Source organism: Melospiza georgiana, chromosome 19 (genome assembly GCF_028018845.1).
Source record: "Melospiza georgiana isolate bMelGeo1 chromosome 19, bMelGeo1.pri, whole genome shotgun sequence".
NCBI classification, from domain to species: Eukaryota; Metazoa; Chordata; class Aves; order Passeriformes; family Passerellidae; genus Melospiza; species Melospiza georgiana.
Genome location: NC_080448.1, coordinates 10,356,009 through 10,374,896, shown reverse-complemented (window position 1 = coordinate 10,374,896; position 18,888 = coordinate 10,356,009). Strand labels below are relative to the sequence as shown.

At 45.8% G+C, this 18,888-nt stretch overlaps 1 protein-coding gene across 2 annotated transcripts; it reads right to left on the bottom strand.

The window, feature by feature from the left end:
* Positions 1 to 85: 85 nt before the first annotated feature.
* AKAP10 (A-kinase anchoring protein 10) lies at positions 86 to 18,497 on the bottom strand. Of its 2 annotated transcripts, XM_058037555.1 has the most exons (15): positions 18,332 to 18,497; positions 14,439 to 14,486; positions 12,221 to 12,403; positions 11,390 to 11,905; positions 9,916 to 10,014; positions 9,407 to 9,491; positions 8,947 to 9,070; positions 7,801 to 7,937; positions 6,750 to 6,894; positions 5,825 to 5,998; positions 4,346 to 4,455; positions 3,921 to 4,003; positions 3,323 to 3,375; positions 2,661 to 2,756; positions 86 to 1,623 (listed from the first exon to the last, which is right to left on the bottom strand). In XM_058037555.1, the coding sequence occupies exons 1-15, from the start codon at positions 18,495 to 18,497 to the stop codon at positions 1,618 to 1,620; spliced, it is 2,025 nt and encodes a 674-aa protein (XP_057893538.1). In that variant the 3' UTR covers positions 86 to 1,617. The 2 variants fall into 2 exon arrangements, with proteins under 2 accessions (XP_057893538.1, XP_057893539.1); XM_058037556.1 differs by lacking the exon at positions 14,439 to 14,486 and having other exon boundaries at positions 89 to 1,623; positions 18,332 to 18,413.
* Between the last annotated feature and the right edge of the window lie 391 nt (positions 18,498 to 18,888).

Genomic DNA, 18,888 nt, shown 5'->3' with positions numbered 1-18,888 from the left:
TCCAAATCTGGGAGCTGTAATCTGTGAACACGCCCAGAATTACTTGGGATCGTGCCAGGGAGGAAATTGAGGCAGGGGTGCACTAAAATAGGCAAGAGTTTAATGTGGTTCAATACATCACGACCAACCCCTGCCCCTTTACACTTTTCCAATCGAACTTCTGCCATGTCCTGTGATTGAACAACTTATTTACTATTTAAATAAGAATTAATCTTATTCACCACACTGCCATTAACATAATCTATTAAGAAATGAGGGCAAAATGAACCCTAAAACTTACATTAAAAACCCCATCCCATGTAACTTCAAACCCCATGAAAACAGAAAATCGACACAAATTTTAATATTTATATATTTTAAATCAAAACACAATTAAATATAGTATGTTTTAAGTACATGAATGCTTGGGTATGAGAGAAATAAGAGGTGGTACATAGTACCAAAAACCTATACACAGCCTTTTTTGCTTTTTCATAACAATACAGTGTGTCTCTATACAATCAAATATTGCAACAGAATAACACTTTCTAGTCAATCAAGATATTCTGAACATTGGAAATGATTTGAGTTCTTCGCATAGTGATTTCTTTGCACAAGTTTGAGGAGAAAAGCAATCATTAGAGTTAAAAATAAGACCCAAAATAAAAGTGTTGTATACTAAAAATGCAGCAGTAACATAAGGGTGAGACACTGAGTACTTCTGCTACCCTGCAAAATCGATTTGCTGGGGGAAAAAAAGGAGGTGCTGTGTAACATGGTAAGTGTGGACAGTGTCAGGAAGAAGGCCAGAGGTCATTAAAAACTGTTTTTCTTTGTAAACCAAACATCTGGAATTAGATCCTACGTTGGGTGGAGGACAACAAGCGATGGAGAGTGGCAGCAATTCCTTTTTTCCTTGCTCATGGATGGTGAGGACAGGAGTGGAGCACTGCAGGGTCCAAGGTGGGAGCAGAGGGGCTGCAGGACCAGCCTTGGCTCTGCTCTGTGGTGGAAGCAGGGGAGATGTGTGTGTGTGTGCAGGTGTAGGAGCTCAGCAAGGAGGAGTTCCTGACCCTTCTACACTGCCTTCAGAGTTAATGCAGGTATGAAGTAAAATACATTTATCTTACACTTGAATACTCATCTATTTCAAGTAACGGAAAATTAAACTTAGAACTTCCCAGGTCATTCACTGCCCATGGATTTGCCCCACAGCCCTTCCAACTCTGTGTTTAAAAATTACAAGCAGTAGAACCAGAAACTACAGCAAAACCTTCCCCTCTGTTGTGGCCTGTGTGTCCCATTGCAGATATTTTGCTTGAAAGTCTTTTTGTGAGACAGGGTCAAGTATTTGTGAAGTCAATGACAGTTCCTCAGTGACACATTTGTAAACTGCATCTTCATCTCAGAACCATCATTTCTGTGAATGCCTCATACACCAGGCAGAAGTGTTTCTTCACTCTCTACAGTGGAGGTCCAGGATTGCTTCTTCTTCATTCTTCCTCAGAAATGAGGGGATTCCAGTGGTTGGAGTAGCAGTGCTTTGTTTTTATTGGCTGTGTTAAAGAATCCACCAATAGGGAAAGTTCGCTCTTCTCAAAGTGGAAAACCAGATTTCCTGTCCTGGAGTTTCTAAAATCATAGCTGGAAAAGGGAAAACCAGTTAATTTTACCTTAAAACATACAAGGTAATTGTTCAATAGAAAGACATTTTGTGTTTAAAAACGTTGAAGCCAGGTTTGTTTGAGTTTAGGGGAGAAAAAAGCTCCAAACCTAATCCAAACACACTCAGCTTTTTGATTACTTGCTTAATTGAATCCAGAGCATCTGCAGTCATTTGAGAATTCTAAATACTGTGCTGAGTGACCTTTTCATCCAGGCAAACTGGAATTGTATCATTGCAGCCAAGCTATCAAGTAAAGTCATTGTACAAGTTATTTAAATGTTACTGCTCTATTAGAAAGAAAATAATCAGTGTTCACTGCCAGTGAAGCTGTGGATCCACCCATTTGGATCCAAAATCTGGGCTTTGGCACATGTGCACTTTCAATAACTGAACATAACGCAAGTTAATTTTTACAAACTCACATGCCCTGAAGTCAGAAGTACCAGACATTAACTTGGTAACCTGCTGTCACCAATATTTCACAAAATCCAACTGCTGCCTCAGAACTGGGTTTTTTTAGACAGAGAACACATGGGCTGTACAACAACAGCAACTAAGCAACAACACACAAACCCATGCACAGGGTGAAAGTCTGGAGACAGAAGTGTGTAAATGAGAGCACCCAACGAGACAAATCCACAGCTGCTGAGTTTCACTGAACTTCAAGCAGAAATGCCACTACTGACTAAGAGGACACAGCAAGTGTGAGCTCAAGGCAGGAATTACACTTCATCCTGCAGCACAGATTACCCTTTAACTAATTAGGCAGTTTGGAGACTCAAACCAAGACAAGTTTAATGCTTGCACAGGAGAACCACCACAGGCATCTGCTAAGAAATTCCTACATCACACGTAGGCTCAAACACTTCCAAACTTTGTTTCTTCCTCTCATGCTCTGCTGGTTTGAACATTTTCCAGCGTGGGTTTCAGCCACAGGAGGAAGGCAAGTGAGAGCTCTGCTGCTCCCACAGCCTGGCTGGAGCCAGATGAAGGCAGCAGCCTCTCCACCCCCTACCTTGGTGACCTTCTCCATGGGCTGCTCACACTGCGCCTGCTGCATCACGTCGTTGACAATCATCTTTGCTATCCTCCAAGCCATCTCTTCTTGAGCCTGAAAAACACAGCCCAAAACACAGATAGCCTCAGGTTCTTAAAGGACAAACACAGTGCTCTCAGCACAGCCTTGGAGTCAGGGAAACCTTCACAACTCCATAACCTGTATGAACATATCCTCCCTCAATGGAAATGCACCTGGCTTCCAAGTGTTAACTTCAATTATTGTACCTAAGGCTTGATGCAATTTCCAAGAGAGTTAGTGGAGATTTTAGATTTATCTCTTGGGGATTTATCCAAGCCCCTCAGAGGGGAAAAATGCAGCCTGGAATCCATGTGCAGTGGTCACTCAAATAACACTTCCACCCCTACTTACAGATAAATAAAATCACAACAAGAAAAACCCTGACTGCAAGCACACACTTAATTAGTTCAACCAGCGAGCACTGGCAAAGAGCAAACCAGTTTCACACATACATGCAATCAAACTACTTTTAGCACACAGAGTCTCCCTGTTCTGGGTGCAGCAAAAAGATACTCAGAGATAACAGGCAGGATTAAGAACATCAATGCTTTATTTCTCTGAAGTATGAAGTCACAAGAAGAACATGAAAGAGGACACACCTCATCTGTATTTCCTTGAACCCATTTCTTCATTGCTTGTGAAAACATGGACCCTGGTTGAGATAAAAACAGCAAGCAAGGTATGTCAGCAAAGTGAGGCACAAAGCTGATTCCTGTCACCCTTCTGAGGTTTGCTCTGCTGCCATTCAGGACATGGAGGGGTGGCAGGAAGGACAAGGGACTGCCTGCAGCCATTTGGACACTGAGCCTTCCCCAGAGCTGAACAGCAGCACCAGCAGCAGCTCCCAGCCTGGGTGGGAAGCTTGTGCAGAGCTGCAGCTCTTTTTCATCTCAAGACCAAAGCTTTGAGGGTTTGATCACCAGCTCAGCTGCTGACACTTCCATCCCTGCCACGTTCCACCAACAGCTCCAACTCCCACAGGCTGCTCATCCTCCCTGGAGTCCAGGAAAGCAGAATTTGGGTAGGAAACTGGGCCAGAGATGGGTTTTGCCTCACTACAGGCCAATCCCCACAGAATTTCTATTTAGCTTAAAACAGATCTGGAAAGAGTCAAACACTTTGCTTATCTTAACTCCAGCAGGGAAGAGAGCAGCTCTGCAGATGTTTGCAGAAATGGAGAGAAAGAACAAAGCAAACCTTTTGATTTTTTGACATCAGGCTCTGGTTCAGATTCTCTGATGAACTGCCCCAGGTCACTGACTCTTCCAAATGTCATCTTCCTGAGGAGAGGAGTGAAGAACCATGTGGGTGATCAAAAGAACTTTGGCATTATGGAAAGCTGTATTTGGCTATATACTGGCTACATTTTGGAATCAAAGAGGAACAATAACTAAAAGGAAGAGAAAAATCAATTAGAAATATTTTTCTGGCTGCCATTTTGACCAAAGAAACATTCACTGGGTGTTAAATCACACTATTGAAATAAAGTTACTATCAAATATTAAGACATGGACTAAGATCTTGCATTTAGGCCTACTCTTCATGCAGGAGGACACAGCAAAAATGAAACAGAGGTGAAACATGTAACCAGAAAGGAAACAAAACACTGAAATGAACCTTACCCTGCATATGTTCGTTGATACAAAGATTCTGGATCCAGACTTGCAGCATCTACAATTATTGCTTCATCAAAATTTTTCAGGATTTTAACATTAGCCTTTTTGACATTGGACTACAAATAAAAATTCTAAGTATTAGTGCCCAATGCAGATAACTACCAGCTTCTTAACAAAACTGCAATTTTACTGCTTTTAACACAGATAAACCTCCATCAAATCTCTAAGCAAGAGTATAAAAGAATCAGTGTGTCTATACAGCCTTGAATTCCCAACTCACAGGACACTGTTGTTAGCAGAGGATGATAAAATTCTGTGGCCAGAGCCAAAGACACAAAGCCCAGGTCAGCACAGGCTGCTCAGTTATCAGCTCAGCAGATCCATGTGTGCTCACAAATCATTTGTTGTGAGTCTGGAACATCCCTCCTGCTCTTGCTAAGCAATTCCCAAACACAGATGCCTCCCCCATGCACAGAGAACAAATTATTTATCTTCTGGCCTGGAGTATTTATATAAGATTATGAATAAAAAGCCAAGAAAACATCAGAGCAACAGCAGGGAGGGCACAACACACAGCACTCCATTATCGCCTCAGCACGGAACAGGAGCACCAATGGCAGCTCCTTTCCTGCTGCTCTTTATGCAAAAATATGCAGAGAGCCAGAGATTCTCCTGTTCACACAAGCAGGAATGCTCACACAGAAAGCAGCACCTCATCTCCTAAATTGCCCAGCCAATTACCAGCAGTTCCTCCTGCTCAGAGGTTCAAGCAGCAGGAGGCTGCAAGAACACAGATTTTATTCCTCATTTCACAGCTAGGGGAGGAATATTCCCTCCTTGCAAATTAGGAGGTTTAAAAATAGCACAAGCAGGTGGTACAGCTTCCAAGTTGCTGGAAAGTCAGGACATGACTAACAGTGGTGTGGATACTGGGTTTGAAGCTCAGGGCTGCCCTGCAGAGTTCAATAAAAGCAGCAGTTGCTTGGCTCCTCTGCTCTCAGCTGGGCTTGCAGTTTCCAAGCTGTCCTGGTTACAGGTTAGCTAGAATCTGCTCTGTGTTTGAGCAGATTGATGCCTTCAGCCCTGGAAATGAGTTTACTCTTCAGGACAGAAGATTTGGCACTTTAAAAGAACTGAGCACACAAAGCTAGCATGTTTATATTTAAATTTGATAGCATATTCACAAGTGTCAATTTTCACATGAAGTTGTAACTATGGTATTGACAAAATAATGTTATTTCTAATAACAAACATTCTTAGATATTATGGCATCATAAAAAGTCTTCAGTAAAGCAGCAACTTAATATAAGACATCACTGATATAAAGAAATAACAGCAGCACAAGGCTGTGGGTACAAATAGCAGAGACACTTCTGACAGAACTGAGCTGCAGGTAGATTAAACATATCCTAACACAACACAGGCTTTAAATGAAAGTGGAATGGTGTTTCCTTGGACATTGACACAGCAAAGCCAAGGTGGTACCTGGGAGGCAGAGCCATCCGTGCTCCCCATGGAATCACTGTCAGGAGAGCTGCCAGGGCCATGGACACTCAGTGCAATGTTCCCTCCTGGGAATTCATCTCCTCGGACTGAATGGATGAGGTCATTCAAGTATTTGTAGTAAAGGTTGCTGGACAAGAATCCAGGTAGGAAAACCTGAGAGATGGAAAAAGTCTCCTTTAATTAAGGTTGGTCTGCATAGTTAGAGAAGAGCACACAAACATCTCAGTCCTTGTGTAGATGGAACACAAGTAAAAGCATCCATGCATGGAATTATTGTGGATTAGCAACTGCATTGCTTTAAGTTTTAATCCTACTGCAAAATGAACAAACCCAACTGCCTATTAATGAAATCCCCCAGTAAATGGAACTGAAGTTCAGGGCTTTTTTCCCCCTCTAGAAACTTAAGCCCAACAGGCTTTACAGTTATTCTGTTTCACTGTGCACAATTCTCTGCAGCTCCAGAATCAAATAATTCATCTCTGGTATCTGGGTATCCCAGAGTTACATTATTAACCACAGCACTTGTATTAGACTTGCAAACGACTCCTACTAAGAGGAAGGAAAATTTTCCAGAGATACAAAATAAGCTGTTGATAGCAATTCACATGGGAGGAAATCCTGTTACTTCCATTAAACTGCAATAATCACCCAATGAGACAAACAGAGCATTAACAGCAGCAGTGGGTGGTATCTTCAAATCAGGCTGGGGAAGAGTCTGGCAGATTTTCCTGAAGCTGTTCTATTATCCAGGTAAACAGGAAATCAGTAAAGGAACAGCACAAATCAGGGCACACTGTGGAGCCCCCACCACCCTCACTGAGTGTGAACCCCACTCTGGAGGGGAATCAACCCCAGCCCACCCTGGAGGGGAATCAACCCCAGCCCACCCTGGAGGATCTCTCACCGTCTCCATGGTTGTCCAGGCCTGCCTCAAGGGAGTGGTGAAGCAGTTGGGGAGAGGCCCCCCCTCCCTGCAGATGTTGGATTCAATCTCCAGCCTCACAGAGTCATCAAAGCCCAGAGGGTGCGTGGCCTGCAGGGAGAAGTACCTGGGCAGGGCAAGGAAACAACACAAAGAGGATTTGCAAACCTCTGCAGGGCTCAGTGCCCACCCCAGACACTGCACACACCTGGTCCTCACTACTACAGGTGAGACTGAAACAGTCTGAGAGCCCTGCCCTGAAACACAGATGAAAAACAGAGGATGGGAAACAGGAATGGAGCAGGAAACACCCAGAACTCCAAAGCAGCTTTGGCTCTACTGCTGCTCACATCCTTCCAAACTGAGTGTAAGGATGGGGGAATGATTGATGAGCCTGAGTGAAGCATTTGCTTCCTCTCCAATTATCATCTCCTCCTTGGGTAATAACTGCAGTTGTGGTAGAGCCTCACACTTCAGCTTGAGAACAAACATTTCCTGGAAGCAGTTGTGCTGTCTGTCTCCCAGCTGTCTTATTGCTAAAGTGAAGCACAAAGTACAGGAAGAAAGTTCCTCTCCTGAAAGTCAGATGTTAAAAAGGATCTGATTACTTCCTTAAAAAAGGAAGTATTTCACAATACTAAGAACAAGCACTAGCTGGCTTTTATTACATGTGAGAAGAGTTTCTACAGCCTACTTTATATGGATAAGAGTATCTGAACATTAAGGTTTTTCTGCTACTAGGCTTAAACTCCTTCCATTTTCAAACATCAACCTATCAGATTTGATACTTCCTAACCAAACAAAACCAAGCAATCAAGTCCTGAAAACCCTGAATTATGTTTAAGAATGGAATCCTTGTAAGGATTTCTCCTCATGTATATAAAAAAAATTCAGTTCATGTGTGCAAACACATCAAAAGCCACCTTGATAAAATGCACCTCAGCAGACCAGCTCAAGAATGCAGAGAAGTTCCTTTTGCACAGCAAACACAAAACCACAAGTACAGAAAGAAAGGATTGTTGAGCTCCCTCACTTGTCATACAAAATCATGGCATCATTCTGTGCTTCTTGCCCATCATACTGGCCTTCTTTGGCAGCAAGCTGAGACTGGAAGTTATCTGCTGCCAACCAGAACTGCAGGACATTAACTGCATCTTCCTTCTCCATGTACTGCAAGGGAAAGCACAAAAGAGGAGATTAAAGAAGTCTTAGCAAGAAACTTTTGATGATTTTTTAACTTCCTTCTTCCCATTTAGAAGAAGAAACATAGACCATGTATTAGTGATGCAAAATTGGGCACAGTATTTTGAATTTGTTTCAGGCAGATTTAGCTTGCTTGGGGGGGAAAAAAAGGAGAAAAAAAAAAGAGAGAACTTCTGACATTTCTTTTCTGTACTTATTTTTACACTTAGTTTCCAAAAAACTATTTGTCTTGTCGTAGGACAGGAAGCACAATTTTCATGCTACATTTAGCTTACCCTGAGCTCAGCACATTGTCTCAGCTTCCCAAGCTGCAGTTTCAAACTACATCAGCTTGTCAGACAGTCAGGACAAGTGTGTCAAGAGCTGATGCCTTAAAGGTGCAGGAGCCTGAAACTGTGATATCTTTTATTTAACCTATCACATCACTAAAGGTGCCCTCTCCACATAGCACTGGTTGTGATTTGTTATCTGCAATCCAGGCTTTTACAATCACTACCATGTGAAGATCAAGATAATGTCAAAGCTTCTACAAAGCAGAGACCCTGAGAAGCACTCAGCAACTGAGAGGAAATCACAATTACTCATTCCACAAAACAATGGACAGGTTTGAACATTTGAATTAGTTCTACGTGAGGGCAGGAAAAAGTTCAGTGCATTTTCTCTCAGAAAAAATACACCTTGGGCTTTTTATTGTATTCAGAATCATAGAATTACAGAATTGTTTGGGTGGAATGGAACCTTAAAAATGATCCAGCTCCACAGCAGGGACACCTTCCACTATCCCAGGTTGTTTCAAGCTTTAATCAACCTGGCTTTGGGCACTTGCAGGGATCCAGGGCAGCCACAGCTGCTCTGGGCACCCTGTGCCAGGGATCAATTCCTGCCCAATATCCAAACCAAAGCCATCAAGGAATGAACAGATTTGTTCCATCTGCTAGAAAGCGATCTAAAAGCAAACCCAAACATTGCCACTCACCTCAGAGAAGTAGAAGAGGGCTGACTCACAGAACAGAATGTCAGCCAGATACACAGTCCCACTGGTCAGCACCTCAATCTGGTATTTACAGAAATGGTGACTCCGCAGGAATTCACTAAAGTGCCTGCACAGACAAGGGACAGTCACTTATCAGGGTCAGCAGCACCCAAGGCAACCTCAGAACCCATCAGCTCTTGCCCAGAACTCTGATACTTTTGGATGGATAAAAGCCAAACCAGCAAGAAACAGGGCAGGTTTGTAAATGGCACAAGAAGGAGATAAAGAACACAAGAGTGTGAACAGCCAAGTTCAGCAAGAATGGATTTGGAGAAGGGATCTGAGCAATTTCAAATATAAAATACAGCACAGAAAGTGCTGATATGGTCATGTCTCCATAAATACTCTTAACAGAACCTTTAGGACAAGAGACACAAGAACCCAAACCATGGCATCAACTTACTCTTGTTCCATTGCATTGAACACTATGGACTGGGCTGTAACAAAGCAGTTGGGATCCACCTGGCCATCCTCCCCACAGATCTTTGCTGCAAAGAAAGAGCAGGTTAATTTTAACATGGATTTGGCTGATGGAGCTGGAAGGCAGAGCAAGGACTGGTTAATGAAAGACTGCAGTTCAAATCCACCAGAATCAGCTGGTTCTGACTGAGCAAAGAGCTTTCAAGGCTGGCCAAATAATAATAACATGGCTAAAGTATTTGATTGAGACTCATCTGGATCCCCTCCATAATCACCAAGAATTCTTTCCCTAATTTAAACAAACTCTGAAAGTTTTTATGAGGATATTCACAGCACTGCTGAAGGTCAGATCCACTGACACTTGTAATCTCCTATCCTTTTAAGGCTGCCTTTAAAATTCATAAAAATAAAGGCAAATATGTGACATATTAGAGACACATACTTATGGGGACAGAGCAGCTCTGAAATGAGGAAGCAATTATTAATTCTTACCAACTATGTCATTTCTCATTGCTTCTGTAATAGGGATGGGTTTAGCAGCATCTGGAGAAATATATTTGGTAAAAGTACTAACTGCATCCCGTTCTATACCTGCAGGGAAGAAACACAGAATCAAACTTGGAATTCCTTGGAGTGAGTGAGTAACAAATATTTGCTCTTCAGAAAAGCAGCTGTCTAATTCTCAGTGATGTTTCCACTGCAGGATATTCATATTCTGCCCCTGACCAGCTGCAGGGACTGTGTGATCTCCAGTCAGGTCACAACAAACCCAGCATGGACTGGGATGGAATAAAACAACACAGCTCCAAATTTTCCCTACCAGCACACAAGGCAGAACCCACTTCCTCAGCTGCACACCACAGTCCCAGAAGCAACAGCTTTCAGGCAAGTGAAATTCCCAATTTCTAGCTCTCATCACAGAGAAATCACTTGCATTATACAGGAATTACTAGAAAAAAAAATCTTAAAATGATATGCCTCAAACAAGTTGTGCTCTTTACACATCATCGTTTGAGACTTGGGACTCTGCTCTGGAAGACTGAAAAAAATTACACTCAAATTCTTTTCAGATTTCTCAATAAGGACCCTGTGTTTTCAAATTCTTTTTAGACATCAGAAAGCAGAGATGCTTTGGTGACTAAAACATCATTTTCCCTGTTTAAGTGGCTTTGGGGCTGAGGTTATGTATTGTGGAGGCACATGACAAATAACTACAGGAGAAGGACAAACAGCAAGAGAAAGGGATGCAACACAAGGAAACAGTTGGGCAAACAAAAGGAACCAATATGAAGAAAGAAGTGTTTCCTTTTTGGCTGCAGACTTGCACAAATGAGGGAGGACTGAGTAGAAGTAGAGAAACATGTTACTGTGCATGTAGCTCACTACCAAAAGGAAATATTTAATTTCATCCTTACTTCCAGCAGCCTCTGAAGAGGTGGAATCCAAATGACAACAAATCAGTTACAAGGGAAGGAACTCTATCAAATAAATCCAAGAACAAAAACAGTACATTCCACACATAAATCTCCACAAGTCTCTTGCAACCACTACTTATGTCATTTTAAGTAACACAGGATATTTACCTTCCATGACAAGTGAATTATCCATTCCCAGCCCCACCATCCAAACTTTCTGCAGTTCTTTTAAGGTGAGATGGATGGGTGAGGGAACAACTGGACACAGCAACATTCACTCAATTTCTTATCACACGTGGAAGAACAGAACCAACCTAAGCTCATTGAGTACACAATAATTTTGCAGTCTCTTCAGCAGCTTTTTTATTTTTAAACAAGACAAGCAATACACAGCTCAAGCTGACCAGCATCAGTTAACATCAATAATACACAAAAGTTTCTTCCTTGCAACATCACATCAGGCTTGCTAAGAGCCTGAGAACTGAGGCAGCCCCCTGCACAAAAACGTTCATTTCCCACCTTTCCAAGCAAAGGGAACACACAGCACTTACTTTTCATGAGTTTTCCTGACAAGTCCTTTAGTGCAGAGGAGGGGCTGTTTCTATTTGATACTGAAAGCTTGGAAGATTCTGGCTGATCATCTGGAAGAGGGTGAGTCCCAGGCTCTGCCGTGCCCCGGGGCAGAGCCCTGGTGCCGTGGCTGTCCTGCCCCAGCAGCCCCGCGTGGTTCTGGCTGCTGGCAGTTCTGTGGGGCTTGGAGAGCTCCAGCCTCTCCTCCAGGCTGGCAGCAGGGGGAGAGGAGCCCAACTCCTGCTGCTTGCAGGGGGACACTGGCTCTGCCAGGGAGCTCTGCTTCACCGTGTTCAGGCTGTGGGCGCGGATGCGCGACCACGTGGTGGAGTGGAAGCTCTCGGCCTCCAGCCAGAATTTCACCAGGTGCTCCATCCTGCGCAGCTCCATGAACTGGATGAAGTAAGGGAGGGCTACACTGTCCTGCAGGACTTGTTCAAGGGTCTTGGAAAGGCTTGATTTGGTCTCTTGAGCCTGGTAGTTCAGACACGATCTGCCTAAAGGAAAACATGAAAGGGAGTGAGTTCATATTGTACCACAGATGTGGGAGTGGGATACAGAAGTGTCCTGTAATGCAACTGTGAAGAGGCAATTCCAACATAATGCCAAAATAAAGGAATTAAAGTCTGTTCCCTTCAATTCCCTCCCAGGGTAACACAGATGCTATTACACAGCAGCCACACTTTTATTACCTATTTGTTTACCTGAAAACCAAGGGGTGGTGAGTGCACACCATCACAAAATAAATACCCAATAATACACAAAACAAATACACAAAATAAAAAGAAAAGTTGGCATTGTTAGAGCCTTACCTAAGTCTCCAAAGTGAGCAGCTTCCATGTGACTTGGCTGCTTCTTGAGGGCAGCTGTGCGGCTGCTGGAGAAGGAGTCCATGTTGGCAGAGATGGCGTTGATGGCCACATGGCTTGGTCCTGCAGCCTCCAGCAAGGCATGATTCCTGGTGCTTCTCTGGGGGGAATGTACTGGGACTGCAGCTGGAATCAGGACAGGAACTGGTAAAGCACAAGGACCCCAAGACCTCTTCTAAACACTGCCCGATGCTGAGCACCCCAAAATACACCAGGCAGCTGGCAGGGTCAGTCTCATTGGAACCTCACTGTACCCCTGGGTGTCATCTTTGATTAAGGGTCTGATTAAAGACTCCAAGTTTTATTATTGCAAGAATAAATTCATTCCCACCCACCTCTATTTTCCTTATTCAGCAGCAAATCAAGAGATGCCACGTCCAAGTTTACACATGAAATACTCCTGAGTCTTCCTGCTTCCTTGATAACCACTACTGTAACAACTTTATACTCTGTCAACAGTTTAATTTAGTTCCAATGCTCCTGCCAATCCATTTCCATGCCTTTTGAAAGCTAAAATGTGTTAAAAAATCCTGAGGTACACATCTATCTGTGAGGTTTAATAAGAGTTATTTCTCAAAAATATTCTTGTTGCTTCTGCTTGGTTGCAAGAGAAAAAAAAAAAGCAATAAGGAAATACCTGTGATGAAACCCAGGTTATAAACTTAACCCCCTCTGGCTGTTTCAGGACACAAAAAAGAACAAATAAGAACTTCCTCACACAGAACTCTGCTAATTGTTAATTGATGACAGAGCTGAAAAAAACCCCAACCATGCTGACAGCAGATTCCAAAGCTCTCAGGAAGCTGTGCTGGATGAGGATGTCGTGCAGGGACATCTCACACCTCTGACTCAAAAATAAAGCACATCAGATGAGCTGATCAGCTCCACACTTCCAGGGATGTGTCCCATCAAGGTGTCAGGCACCTTGGGCTTCACGACTTCCATGCTGCATCACTTAATTTTTATTCCCAATTTTATGACAGCAGTTGACAATTTCACACTTAGATGTCACAGATACCTCAGGAGCAATGGAAACATTTAAATTATTGCCAAGTGCTTGTGCAGCTGCAGGATTGGACACCAAGACACCACTTGCTGTTTCTTACAAAGCCCCTGGGTGTTTCCTACCACCAATAATGGAGAAAATACCTTTTTTACAAGGCCAAGGGATGGCAGCAGCAGGAAAATTTGGTGGAGGTCACTTGTGTAGAGCCAGAGTCACACTCCTCATAATGCTACAGGCTATTAGATTTAAATTTAATTTTAATTTTATATTTTAGACATTTGAGACAATTTTATATTTTAGACAATTTGTTCTATTTTCTCTAAGGGTCAAACAAAGGTGCTGCTGCAGCAGCTTACATGCAGCACTATAAACTTTCAAGTTTATTTTTATTTTCAGGGTCACCAAACTGGTAGTTGCACTGAAAGGTGAGGTGTGGCTATGAAATGGATGCAACTCACTGTTTCCTGCATTTGATTTGAAAGACAGACCACCAAGGTGAAAAAAGCCTGCAATTTTCTCTTGATGTGCAGATAACACATTACCAAGCACAGAAATAAGATTTTGTCTGAGGGTATAAAAGTAGCAAATCAGATTCTGGCATTTACCTCATCTCCTTTCAGAACTGCAGGAAAATCTGACAGGATCAACAAACTTGTTTTCCTACAGTTTATAAATCTCTATTCCCCCAAGATCTTTTCTCCTTTCCTAAGACATTCAGGAGCAAGACCTCTGCACCCCACAGAGCAGCCAGGAATGGCTCATTGGGATTGGGATCTTCAGCCCCATCCAGGTTAAATCTGCAAACCAGACAGTGAAGCTGCACTTTGCAGACTCCAAAGGACACTGCACCTGAGCAAGGAACTGCGGGAGCAATTTGCTGTGGATAAGGAACAAGCACTGCAAGGTGACTGGAGTGCCTGATCACTTTGAATTAAAGCTCATGCCTGACATAACTTAATAACCTCCTGCACCTACAGAATCAGCAAGAGGAGGAGGAAAGATTAGTTACTATAAATAGCCAGAAACAGAATTAAGTTCTGGGTTTGATGCACAGGTCAGATCTGTGCTCCGGAGTAAGGAATGATCCTGATGGGGAAGATAAAAATGGTGGATGATGGCAGAGATCTGAGTTTACAGACAAAAGTTTGATCTTACTTTTAATTGCTTTCACATCTGTGGTCTTTTCTTGTTCTTTGCCTTTCACTGTAAAATACAAGGGAAAATGTTAATGCTATTTTGGGTAACTAATGGCATTCACCTGAGAATGGACAGAGACTCCCCAACATCAGCAAGTATCAGAGGCAGACAGAAACTATAATTTTGTTAAAAGTGATTTCTCATTTAAATTGCACATCCAGTAACTGACAGAGGCTTTCAAAGCTTTCCTGTTGACTTTCAAAAGCAAAACCTTATCAGCCATTAATTAAGTTCCATGAAATACAGTCTGTTACATTTCCATGGAGGAAGATGTTTGCTGTCTATAGATTAAAGCTTCACTCAGGGTGACTTTATTAAACAGCATGAACTGGGAAGAGTGGGAAAGGTGTGTTTTAAGTGTAGAGCACTGGCAGGTGCTCCCTGTGAACCAAAATTCACCTAAAACCAGCATTTCCCTTGTGTTACAGAACACCCAACACTGAGGAGATGTGGGCAGGCTCTGGCTCCATGGAGCTGCTTCCATGCACATGATGGGCACCACAGAAATGCTCTGGAAACTCCCTGCAAACAGTTAATTCTCTCACAAATATTCTTGCTTAATCATCATGAAACCCTGGGTGAACAACTGATGGCAGATAACAGTGTAAAAAGTTGTGATGGAAAAGCTCCCTGAGGATTTATTTTTTTTTAATATTACTATTTGTTAAAGGAAGCTCCTAAAGGAAGTGAAGGAGGAGATCTGTTCAAAACAAAAATAAAGAAACCCAAGCAGCACATAAACAGGATGGCAGAGAAACAAATTGGAGAATGTGATCTACCAGGGAGGCTGCTCCAGGCAAGGATTGTTACTACAAATGGGTCACCCCTGCACACCGAGTGTGGAGCCCTTCCTGAGGTGAGCACAGGGCACAGCCCCGCATTTACATCACAAAACACACCCCAAAATCCCACCCCAAGCGCTCCCATCCCATCTAGACACGGTAAATATTTCAGAGGAGAGCTCCGCTCTCGGGTTACATAATTGGCCCGGCCCGAGGCTGCAGCGCTGCCTCCAGGCTCCCCTGCGAGCACCAGCGCTGCAGGGCTGCACACGGGGGGAGCTGCGGCTGCAGAGCACACGGGGTGTGTGGCACGCGGGGTGTGTGACACGGGGGGTGTGTGACACGCGGGGGGTGTGTGGCACGGGGGGTGTGTGGCACAGGGGGTGTGTGGCACAGGGGGTGTGTGGCACAGGGGGTGTGTGTGACACGCGGGGTGTGTGACACGCGGGGTGTGTGACACGGGGGGTGTGTGACACGGGGGGTGTGTGACACGGGGGGTGTGTGACACGGGGGGTGCGTGACACACGGGGTGTGTGACACGGGGGTGTGTGACACGGGAGGTGTGTGACACGGGAGGTGCGTGACACACGGGGTGTGACACGCGGGGTGTGTGACACACGGGGGGGTGTGTGACACGCGGGGTGTGACACAGGGGGTGTGACACGGGGGGTGTGTGACACAGGGGCCAGGGGACACCAAACGAGGAGCATTCTCCCCTCCCCACGCTGACCTGCAGCCGATGCAGCAGGAGGGTAACCCGCCTTTACATAACCGAGCTGATGGACAGGAGGGAAATCAACCTCTGTGAGCTCTCATCCTTCCCAAATCACTCCAATATTTCACCAAACCAGTTCCTAGCTGCCAGCAGCAATTCCTGGGTTTCACACAGCTGCCCTCCATAAGCCTATTTCCAGTATAAATACCTCAGTTCCTCCCTAAATACCTACTTACAACTGGAAATACCAACTCCAGGCTCGTGTCCCAACCCTTCCCACACAGGCTGCTTCTGTCCCCAGCAGCTCTGAGCACGACCAAGCGACACCAGTGACAGGAGGGGACAAAATCAGCTCTGATCCAGGACAAGCCCGAATTTCAGAGGGTGAAGTTTCACTACAAGAATTCACTTTCACTTCCCCCAGAGAGCGGATGCTGCGTGGTGCCTGTGTGAAACCAGAAGGAACCACAGGACAAGGCTGAGGGCGACATTTCCCGTGGCCAATCCCATTCCAAAGGGTGCCAAAGCAGCACGTGACATTCCAGAGGTTCAATTCACATCTTGAAATGCTCTGAACAAACTCAAAAAGCGTTCACAGTGAGTCAACAGCACACAAAAACCAGGGAGATCCTGCTGAGGTCAGCCAGGCTGTGGGACTGCACGTTATTCCCAAGATATCCCCAGGGATGAGCAGTTCCACTGGCAGCAGTTTCATAACCTGCCCTCAAGCACCCAGCTCACCTGCTATACTTTGATTTCTCAACCCATTATCCACCCTCAGTCTGCCAGACCTTTATTTTAAGGCCCAAGCTATAAAAATATTTCACCCCTGGTTTTGATTTTTCTACAGGTCAGTTGTTTTATGATTCTTGCTATGGCTTAATTTTAAATTAGTTTTAATTTTTACCCACTGCAATATCGTCATAAACAACAACAGCTCACCTCAGGAACATTGGTGTTTGTGGGATTTTGGCCTGCACGTGGCCAGAGTTTTATCCTAAGCCTTAATGTGCTGCTTTCCTCACAGCTCCTGCTCAAATCTTCTCTAAAAACCACACCTAAAACAGAGATCACACCGAGCAGTGCTTCATGCACAGCCCAGATGAAAGGCTGCTTTTCTCCTCTCCTTCACAGCGTCTCTCTCTCGGGCATTTAGTGCTGATTTGCCTCTCTGACCAAAGATCCTTTAATCAAAGGAACACAGATCCTCAATTACACTTCTCAGATAATCAGAGCTTTCATGGCTTTCTCCCTGAGAAAGTTTCCTCACAGGCTGACCTTGTCCCTGTGATCCCCTGTCAGGATGAAACCTCAGCTCCACAATTCTCAATGAAGCAACAGCAGCTCTTTTTGAAGCGTTCATAACCACTATTAAAGTTTTATTCTGCAGCTCAACATTTGTATATTAACACCCTGAAAAGGATTATGGCACTCGCAAAGCCCTCAGTGCCTTCCAGACTCTTCAGATCTGCTAAGTTTAGATTCATTTCTTGCACAACTGCTGTACTAACCTCCCCAAAGAGTGGCATTTTCATTGCTGTTGCTTTGGCTGAGCAAGATCCAGAGGATGTGAGAGCCAAGAGCATCTCCATCAGCCCAGGCACCAGGTCCTTGCCTCTCAGGATGTGCATTTTGGGTTCAGTAACCCTGAGAGGCTTTAGGACAGCGCTGCATCAGGAGATCAATGGTTGCTTTGCTCGAGCTGCAGCATCACGAGGAAACAGAACTTTCCCAAGGGCCCTTCCTAAAAGGTGCCACTTTCAACAAAAACCACCCAAACCACAGCTGGGCAGGCTGAGAGTGCAGGGCCCTGCCTGCAGCATGAGCACAAAGTGCCTTCAGAACGCTGTACTCCCAGAGAACACTTAAACTGGGCCCATTTGTGCTGCTAGAATATTATAAATATTTCAGCAGCCCTCAATTTCCCAGCCTGTGCTCCCTACCAAATCCATTGCAGAATAAACAGCCAAGGATTCCTCTGGCTTTCACGGAGAGCTCGGTGCCATGAGTCCCTTTTTCACTGACATTTTCAGCCGCTGCTGTACAATCCCATTATAATTTATACAAAGCCGGCTATGTCAGCGTTGTGAAAAACCATCCGGCAAGGGCTCAGAGGCTCAGACCCTGCACGAAGCGTGGGAGGCGCCCCAGCCCCCTCCCGCCCCGGTCACCGCGCGGAGCCGCCGGGAGCCGCGGGCAGCCCGGGCCCGCAGCCGGCGGTCACTGACCGGAGAGCCCCGGCGGCCGCTGCCGCTGACCGGAGAGCCCCGAAGGCGGCCGAGCCCCCCGAGCCCCGCCCGGCGCCCCGAGCCCTCCCAGCCCCGCGGGAGGAGAGGACGCGGGCCGGCACTGACCGTCATTGGCGGGGACGCCGCTCCTCAGGGCCCGCGCGTCCTCGCGGGGCGCGGCGGCGGTGCCGGTGCCCGGAGGGGCAGGGCCGGGGCCCGGCAGCCGCGCGGGGGACGAGCCCGGCGGCCGCCCGCCCGCCACCCCCCTACCTTTCCGCCTGAAGAAGGACATAGCGCCGGGGAGGGGGCGAGGCGGCCGCCGGGGCGGGGGAAGGCGGGAGGGAGGGAAGGCAGCGCGCCGGGTCCTATGAATGAGGCTGCTGCGCCCGCCCGCCGCCGCCGCTCCCTCCGCCTCTTCCTCCCGCGGCGGCGCCCGCGGCCGCCATGTTGTCAACAACGGCCCCGCGCCCGCTTCCGGCAGCGCCGCCCGCGCGGCACGGCGGGATGCGGCCGCACTCAACATGGCCGCCCCGGGATCGCGCCCGCCCGCCAATGGGGCCGGGCGGCGCCGCCATGTTGGGTGAGGGCAAAGAACCCGCGGGGGTCCGGGGAGGGGCGGCCATCTTTGATCAGGGCGGGGGGCACCGGGTGGCGTGAGGCGACGGCCGCCATCTTGGCTGAGG